General features: G+C 46.7%; 1 protein-coding gene across 1 annotated transcript in view; it reads left to right on the top strand.

Moving 5' to 3' along the window:
- Positions 1-600: 600 nt before the first annotated feature.
- MEI1 (meiotic double-stranded break formation protein 1) overlaps positions 601-9,194 on the top strand; it is a 58,175-nt gene continuing 49,581 nt past the window's right edge. The window contains exons 1-7 of the mRNA XM_019515806.1: positions 601-726; positions 1,315-1,438; positions 3,857-3,907; positions 5,608-5,681; positions 6,219-6,324; positions 6,886-7,089; positions 8,870-9,000. Coding sequence (XP_019371351.1) covers positions 601-726; positions 1,315-1,438; positions 3,857-3,907; positions 5,608-5,681; positions 6,219-6,324; positions 6,886-7,089; positions 8,870-9,000 — 816 coding nt within the window. The remainder of the gene's footprint in view (positions 727-1,314; positions 1,439-3,856; positions 3,908-5,607; positions 5,682-6,218; positions 6,325-6,885; positions 7,090-8,869; positions 9,001-9,194) is intronic.

Below are 9,194 nucleotides of genomic sequence, written 5' to 3'. Positions count from 1 at the left end.
CTTTTCCGCCACTCTCTCTCTGCCTCTCCCACCTATTTCCTGCTCTGGGCTTTTCACTTCCTCAGCTGATACCATCTGGACCTGTTTCTCTTCTCCTTGCCCCCTCCCCATTTCCTCCCCTTGGCTCCTGCTGGAACTTTTACTTCTTTTCCCTCTTTCTCTCCCAAGCCCTTCTCTTCTGCCCCCACCTGGATTTCCCTGTCAGATCTCCCTCCTCTGCCCTGTCTGCTACTGAAGTGGCCCTTATTGCTTCTCTGTGGAAGCTGCAGGGTGGGTGCCTGCTTCACTGCATTGGCCAATGCCTTTTACATCCTGCTCTTGTGCTTTGGGGTCCTAGTCCTGGCTGCTGCGATGCCCCAGGGGTGGTGGGCTCAGGTGCGGGTGCGTATGCCACAGACAGACAGACCGACCATGGTCCCCACGCCAGGGCTGCCTGACGCACGCTCTTCCGTCCGCCAGCCCAATGTGAACATAAAACACGCAGATTGCGTCACACACACCCCGCGCATGCGCAAGGTGTCCCGCCCTCCCGGGTGTTACCTCTCCCCGCCCCCAAGCTACGCATGTGTATGGGGTTTCCCGCCAAATTGGTGCAGCGTTATGGAGGCGTCGCTGCTGGTGTGCGAGCGGTTGCACCCACGCCACGACCCGCGCTGGCTGTTGCAGCTGCAGCCGCCACTGTGCCTGGCCTGTGTCATTGAGGTGCTGGGCGACGGCGGCGCCTCGGTGCGGAGCGAGGGGGCTCGTGGTGTCTTCCTCCCCTCCCCCCTCTCTCTGGGGACGCCCTAGTCGTGCCCTCCCCTGCCTGCCCTCCCCGGCTCCTGTTACAGCTAGGAGCAGAGAGGAATGGTGTAGAGAGACGGCCTTGGGTTGAAGCCAGGCCCAGGGCTTGAGAGATCCACACCTTGCAGGCGCATGGACCAGAGCAGTACAGCCGGAGCTCCCCTGGGCCTGGCTTACTTGGTCCCAACGGGATGGGGCAGCAGTTCCACTCCCTTGCCCCTCAGCAGGCTCCTCAGCAGTCTCTCCACTCCTGTCCCCGCAGCGTTGTCCCCTCACTGCCCATGTGACAGCCCAGTCCTTGCCCCTCACAGCCCAGCCCCTGACGCTGCCCGGGCAGGCCGGGGTGCAATGGGAGTTACCCAGGAGTTGAACCCCCAACTGGGAGCAGTAGTGCACTAGCCTCTGGCATTATCAGCCCCAGAGCCAAAATTAAGGGGTGCCTGCGCCCACCCCCTCAGCCCTGGGGTGAGCCCTGCCTGTCCATCCCTGCAGTGAACCTGAGGTTGGTTCGGTTTTGTTTTTAACCCCCAGCTGGTGCGAAGGAAGCATGTGCTGTCCTGCTTCCGTGACATCCTGGCGTGGCACGTGGTGCCAGTCATCCAGCTGCTGGCTCAGGACGAAAGGGTGTGTGTCCATTTCATAGGAACCCTGTTTGGTAAGAGCCATCCCTTCAGACAACCTTCAGGGGAAAGGCAGATCTGATAGTTGCATTTCTAGGCCAGGTGGGAAGATCTGAGGGTTTCCTTTGCCCCCATGGTCTCTTGGTTCTGTACTCTGCCTTACAGCGGTCTATGTTAGGAGAATTCCCTTGCCTCCTAAGGAAGACCCTGCACTGGTTTTTTCATTCAGAGCATGTTTGTTATGTTCTGTACTCGGGAGAGAACCAGTATGCCCATGGTTCCTTCTGGTTCCTTTTTTGCTATGGAGTAGAGACTCTTGTTCTGGTGTGTCTCTTTCCAGAATGCAAACCCACGTGATGCCTTTTCATACCATTTTAAATTTGTAGACCTTAAAGCTGTAGGAATAGCACCTGCTTCATTCTCACTGGGGTCAGCAAAGTATTGTGAGGGATGAGGGGATAAAATTAGGCTCTGTGGTGTTGCCTAGTTCTTTGACCTTTCTATTTTTCACTCATGTCACAGCCAAGGGTGGAATATGGGCAAAAATATGGACCAAGATGGTAGCCTGCTGTGTGATGGAATACTGAAACAAAGGCAGGGGTGGTGCATTGAGTTCCCAACGAATAGTTGTTTCAGTTAATATATAATTCCCTGCACTTACCTAGACGCTTCCCAAACATTATTGCTTCATGTTTGTCTTGCTCTTTCTAGGAAAATACATCTGAAGTCAGTTCCTGCCTCTAATATCAGTGGTCTTTTTCGCAGTGCATACATTTTTTGCATCCTGTGCTGTGCATGAGGAGCAAAGTGCTGCTGTAGCTTTAATAATCGGAGTTAGAGATGTTTATGCGGAGCCCAGTTTGTGCACTTGCTCCTCTTCAAGCATGGAAGGAGCTTCTGCCCAGAAAGTTTACAGGAAGTTCTGACCTAGATACAGCAGATGTTGCACTAAACACATATGAAGACCCAAATGTTTCATTTTAAATTTTATTGCATTTTTTTAAAATATCCATTCCCTGCATTTGGATAAGTTTATGGTTGAAAGGCTTTGGGGCAGGGACTGTCTTTTACTTACTGTGTGCTTGAATAACACAGAACAGCAGGATCCTGATCCTCAGTAGGAAATCTGGCATTGCTGTAATAATAAAGGCAATACCTGCTGAAGACGGGTTGAATGAATGAAAAGTTTGTGGGAGGCAGTTGCAAAGGTCAAATGAATCATTGTGGAAGGTGGTCTTACTAGAAAATAATCTGGGAAAAGGGCTAAAATTAGGAGGGAGTTAAAGGAGGAATGTAGGCAGAAGCAGCTGAAGAGGAGGAAGATGCGAGTGATCAGATGAGTGGAGGTGTAGGCTGTTGTGAAGGGCTGGGACTGGGAAGCATGTGAGCTGGAATTTCTTGAAGAAACAGAGGAAGTTTATACTACAATATTCAAAATACAGCTCACTGATTTTATTTCAAGATGCAAGAAGATAATTTCTGGAGGGAATGGGATAAAATAGAATGTAAAACTGGTTTCTCCACACCCATTGTCATAGAATTGCTCTGCTGGTTAGGTGTTTGATGGGAGGGGGACTTTCTCCTTTTGGAACATCAGAAGCACAATGCTGGACTATGTGCATCTATAGACATGATTTGGTGTGTCAAAAGAAAGGGTTCTGGACCAGATTAGATTAGGGTGTTGGCCATTGTACAATACTATGGTACAATGAGTGAGCAGACTAATCTGGTAGAGCCAGAGGTGTGACAGTGGTTTAATATAATATGCCAAATCTTAAATTCCAGCTGTGAAAATTTAAATTTGCATGAAACACTGTTGTAACTACAGACTCCATTTAACTCCTATAGTAATCTCCACTGGCACTTGAAATTTTAATACCCATGTTTCAATATGGCCTGGGCAAGACCTTTGGGAACTTTCAGTACTGTGAGCAAACAGAGTTGGTCATGCAAGGAATGGATGTAAGATTGAAGAGGTCTACCTCACAGCCAATCTCTAATTTCTGTGATCCTTGGGAATGCGTTAGGGATGTTCTGGAAAGAACTTCTGTGATGTAGATTTAATAATATCACTTACAGATACTCCAGCATGTTGATGCAGGTAACATATGTATCTACAGAGGTGGATCCAAATATTTCAGCAAACATCGAACAATTTTTTACATTATGCTTTCTAAAAATAAAAACACAACAAGCTGGTGGGAGATTGCAAGGTAGGCTGCACACTTCAGCTACTTATGATTGGATATTAGGTGCCCCAGGCATTACAGGAGTAACATCCAGTCTGTCCTGCCCATGGAGTTAGGTTGGGTCCATGTGAAGCAAAGTAAATAAATGGGGAAAAGAATCCTGAAAGATCCCCAGCTCCTTTTAAAGTTAGAGACCACAGCACTGACTATCAGATGCAGGGATATGTTATGTGACTGTCATTTATCTGTGGGTTGATTTTTCAGGGATGTTGCATACTGTGGAAGACAACAGTGCACTGGACCTGTCCATTGAAGGTGAAAGAAAGATGCTGGGTCTCAGTCCCTGATGCTTTGAGAAAGGGAGTCTATATCAGTTGGACAGTTTCACTTCTATAGAGCAGCTGCTCTCTTCACTGCTGGGGGTGCTTTGAAGGCCTGTTCAGAAGGGAGTGCAGGGAAAGGGGCTTAAATATGAATATTTCCTCTATACGTGTGGTAATTGTCATGCGCTTGATTGTAGACTTACTGAAATCAGTGGCTTTTTTCCATTGACTTCAGAGGATTTTGAATCAGGCTTCCTAGCAGTGCAGGTGTTTCTCTCCTAAAAATGTAAAGAGTTGGACTAGGACAATGACCAGTTTATTTTACAGAGAGTAACCATTTTTAGTCACTAGTGACATGGTTTAGATTCAAACTGGTGACGAAGAAATTAAAAGCTTCTACTTCACTACCAGTCCTCTGAAACATGCACGTGCTCAGACCAGAAGTTTAACTTTGTGGTGTCTACATGTGAAGATTTTTATAGATCCATGGAGTTTAAGGGAGAAAAAGGTAATTAGTGGTCTAAAGGCATAAAAAATGGCTTTGGTTGCTGCACAGACTAACTGGCAGAAGAGGTCATGTACATTTCTTAATGGGAAGGCAGCGCTCCTTGCTTCATGCATCTCACTTGTTTTACTTAGTAAAGCCCTTGATTATTGGCATCTAGTAAGAGTAGTATCCTGTTAATTTCTGCTTCCATTCTTTCACTGGAACAGATGGAGCAGAGATTTCTTGCAATTGCAGTGAGCTAAGAATAACAACTCTTAATTGAGGCAGGGCTGATGGAAAGGTATAAAAGCACCCAAAGATGTAGGGATACCAGGTTGTAGAAATAGGGCTTAGCGTGAGAAATGACCACAACTGGCATAAATTATTTTGATATTATGCCCATGTCTGTGAAAGCGGATCTACCATGAGATTAGGGCTTTTTACATGATATTTAGAGATTGTCAGCTCAGTTATTCTGGTCTAGACTTGGAACATGTTTTTATAAGAGAGCTTTGTACTATGGGGATTTTGCCCTTTGCGTTAATTATTGAGGGTGTCTGTGCTTTAAGCAAGGGACATATTCTTTCTCATTCTGGTTTATCTCGTTTGCTTGATGAGCCTAAGGCATGGCTGTTCAACTGGTGGCCCATGGGCTGCATGCAGTTCCTGGGCTCTGAGTCCAGGCATTGCTCCCCCTATTGCTCTCCTGTTGCTGCCAAAGTCTCTGGGCTCCTACTCCCTTCTCCAGCCTGTTTCCTGCCCCACATCCCCAGGGGCAGGGCAATGCAGCCCACGTGGCCAAGGGAGCTTGCTGACAGGGGTTTAGGGGGCCTGAGAACTCTATGTTATGTGTGGCAGCAGGGGGGTGCCTGGCATGTTGTTTGTGCAGTGTGGGACCTGTGGCTCCTAGCCACTCAGAAGTTGGACAGCCCTGTTCTAACACATTCAGTTGTGAGTTGAAGGTCATTTCCACACAGAATGTACTGTGTTGTCATGGGCACAGGATTATTTTGACATCACTAGAGAATGATCAAGCTGGGGGAAGGGGTGGATGCCAGAAATAATAGCAAAGGTAATCCAGGTGTCACCCTGCTGTATCAGCGTTGGCATGGTCTAATGAAAGCTGCTGTAAAGGCTCCTTGTGCACTTGCTTACATTCTAAATAAATGTCACTATATGATACTGATCCTGGTTCCTCTGTGCAGTGCTGGTAATGCTTGTCATGGAGCTGAAGTCAGAGCAGTACATACACTATGTGTTGGATGAAAGCCAGAAAGAGGTCAGTGTTGTTTCTCTGCCTTACCATGGTTCTCTGTGTTTGAATCTGAGGGATTGTGAAGTTAGGTTATTTTGTGACTGGGCCCACAGAAGTGTCCTGCCTCTGCCTTTTTGAGCACCAGTGGCAGGGGCGTTGCCTTTTGCAATGCTGACTTCCGCTCTGGTACTTTTCTGATCATTTTCACAACACTGTAGCTGTGGGGCTTCCTCTGTAGTTTCTCTTTTGCCTCCATTATTGTAGCAGCTTTGTGGGCAAGCGTCCTGCTTTGGGGGCCCCCTTCTATGAGAGTGTGGCACCAGAGGAAAACCCAGGAGTTAGGACATTGCAACTGTATTTAGAAGACTTGAGGGTTCTGTTCAGGAAGAATTGTCTGGATAAATGGAGAATCTTCCCTCGATTTATCTTAAACAACTAAGTGGATGCCACTGAATGAGAAGGCCCCTCTTTAAGAGAGACACTTCCTCTTTTGCATGCATTTCCCATGTTGGGCTGCATTCTCATCCATGTTTCCTTTTCTTCCCTCTGTATTCTCCACAGTTATACAAGCCAGCCACCATGAGAGGCAGTCTGCCCACATTTATTCTTCTGGGCAAACTGGCTGATGCTATCCCAGTCTTTGCTGATATGTTAGTGATTGCACATGGTGAGTATGAGGGAATGTGCTTCATGGTAGTGTTGTGAGGCGCTAGCAAAAGTGGAGATACACACATGCTAAACTAAGTGACTTTCTCAAGGTCACAGAAAATCTGTGGCAAAGACAGAAATTGAACCCAGCTTACCTGTCTCCTCTCCCTGCCTGTCTGCTCAGTGAAGTCCAGCTTCAATGAACTATAATTCACAGTTGTCTGGCTTGGAAGAGATGGGCATTTAGTTTCCTTTCAGTTCCCATGACAGGGTTGTTGAGGTGATCATGCTTCACTTCTGAGTGGGAGGTGGGAATTTGCGGTGATGCTGTACCTTTGTGTGGCTCAACAAGGAGTTCCACAGATAATTGCTATTGTGTTTCTGCTCAGAGCATCACAGAGGGTATCAGAGTCACAGAAGAAATCCCAAAATATTTGACTGGACTAAGGGAAGAAGTCAGCCAGCATGCACAGAACTATGCCAATAGTTTTTGGAGTCTTCTGAAGTGGACAGGCTGATTTAGAAATGGCAGGTCCTTGTGTTTTCTGACACCAATCCCATTTATTGTTCACTGATTTAGGTAACTTAGTGGATCACCTGTTGACAGGCTTGATGTACCCCAATGAGGGTGTAAAGGCATCTGTCTGCTATCTGTATGGGAAGCTGTACTCTTCCTCCATCGGTGCAGAGAAGCTCTCGGTGCACTTCACAGAGAAGCTGTGTGGCCTCTTTCTAGCTACCCTGGGGAATGCACAGACAAAGGAGCTGCAGGCTAATTGCATGGGTAAGACACGGCTAAAAGATCATAAGGTGGAGAGGGTTCTTCACTGGTAGATTTGAGATCGTACTGTGCGCTTTACTTGGGGTGATTCTTTAGAGCTTTGTGAAATAGCAGCCTGCAAGCTAGTTGGATTGTTGTGGAAGGGGAATGAATGTGTCCACAGCTGCTGATCTCTTCTGTTCTCACACAGTAATCACAAGCCCCAGCCAGGTTCATTGCTGAATCCTCCTGGTACCCACAAGGGAACACCACCCCCTGACACCTAGCCCGGCCTTATTACTAGAATCTCCATAGTAATTACTGATAAGACTCTTTAAGTAAATGTGATATATTTTATTAGACCAACTAAATAGTTGGAAAAATTGTTCTTTTCAAGCTTTCAGGCACAAATACATTTCTTCAGGCATGGGGAGAGTCTGCTGGTGTTTGTATGGTCTCCTTAAACTTGTAAACCTTGTGAAGAACATTTTCCAACTATTTAGTTGGTTTAATCAAATATGTCACATTTACCCCAAAGAACTTTGTCTGCCTATGTCCTTAGACCAACACAGCTATAACCAACACCATAGTTTTTGCTGTCACTTTCATCTAAGTCCCACAATTTGCATTGTGGCATGACCTGTCCCAATCAGTTGTCCTAATTTTTCTAGAAATATAACAATCCTCTGCAGCAAGCATTGGCAACCTGTGGCCTGGATCTGGCCTGCAAAGGTCCAACCTAGCCCATGGCAGAACTGGCAATCAGGTGGCACAGCTGTGCCACAGATATATGCAACCCATGGCAGAGAGCCAGGGTACAAGCTCTGGCCTACAGCAGCAAGAGGTAGCTAACCTCTGTTGTATAGTGACTGATTTCAAAGACAAGACTTTATGGGGTGGCAGGACTGAATCTGAGGAATGGGACTTTCACAGTAATGGGACTTCTTGTTCAGGTTAGAGCAGAGCAGAGATCAGTTCTTTCAAAGTTGCTGGACAATGCAGTCAGAATCATTGCTCTCTGTAAAATAGTGATGTTATATAGGATCTCAGCCTTGCTCCCACAGCTCATGTGCAAACTGCACTATGATCTCTCTCTCCTCTTTAGAAGGTGAATAGCAATCTGATTGCCTTGCAAACTTAATAAGTCATTTACATGTATAGCTGCTGAGTCCTTTCAAAGTTGACTTTAATAGCCCTGGCTGCACTGCTTCTGAACTCACTCTGGAGCATTGCCCTTGAAGTCTCTCAATTATGATTTGCATCAGTAATCTTAAGTGCAGAAGAATTAGAGAAGTGGGACTGTTAAAGGAAGAGGGTGTGGGGAGCAGGTAGGGTGAATGGATAGTAGTAGGAGCAAAGGGTTGATGGAAGGAAGTAGTGGTGGGAAAAACTGGTTTGTGGGTCTCTAGCTATAGATGGGGGGAGATAGTGGGTTTTAAGCTGCATTTCAGCAAGAGATTGGAGATGAGAGCTCAGGCAGGAGGAGAGGGACAGGCAGTTCCAGGGAACTGGTACAATTGCAACTGAAAGGTCCACCCAATATGGAAGGGAATGGAAAGTGAAGAGGGAATGGAAATAGCAAAGGGAATTGGGGGTGTGGAGCATAACATACCGAAGTGATGAATCATGGAGGCACGTGGGGACATGGCCAGAAAAAAGGCCCTGAATGTGATCAGAGAGAATTTATAGTTTGTATGGATGTAGGTAGGAAGGTCACTGCCTTGGTGAGGCCAGGACATGATGATGTGGTGCTTTGTAACCCTCTGCACCCCTACTGCGCTACTTGTTTGTTCTTTGTTTGCAGGTTTATTAAAGGAGCTGCTGAAATCTGGTCACTTTGTATCAGTCATTATGAGCAGTTCCGGCAGAGAGGCAGATTCTGAAAGTGCCAATTTGTTAGAGGGAGAAAACCCCCTGCCACTGGTGCTCAAAAAAGTAAGCACCAAAGAGGATATGCCATTTTATAACATATGCTGTCCGACTTCCCAGCAGGTCAGATTGCCCCTTGCTCTGAGATGGGTTGTTGTTAGAGACAAAGAATTTGCCACACTGCTATCAGGACCTTTATTTCAGCTACTGAGATACTGTGTCCCAACAGCAGATGTGAAAGCTGGATTCCCCCTCCTCCC

The sequence above is a fragment of the Gavialis gangeticus genome, unplaced genomic scaffold, assembly GCF_001723915.1.
Source record: "Gavialis gangeticus isolate Ggan-Ray unplaced genomic scaffold, GavGan_comp1, whole genome shotgun sequence".
In the NCBI taxonomy this organism is placed as follows: domain Eukaryota; kingdom Metazoa; phylum Chordata; order Crocodylia; family Gavialidae; genus Gavialis; species Gavialis gangeticus.
Note: the sequence above shows the minus strand (reverse complement) of the source record. Positions and strands in the feature narration are given on the sequence as shown.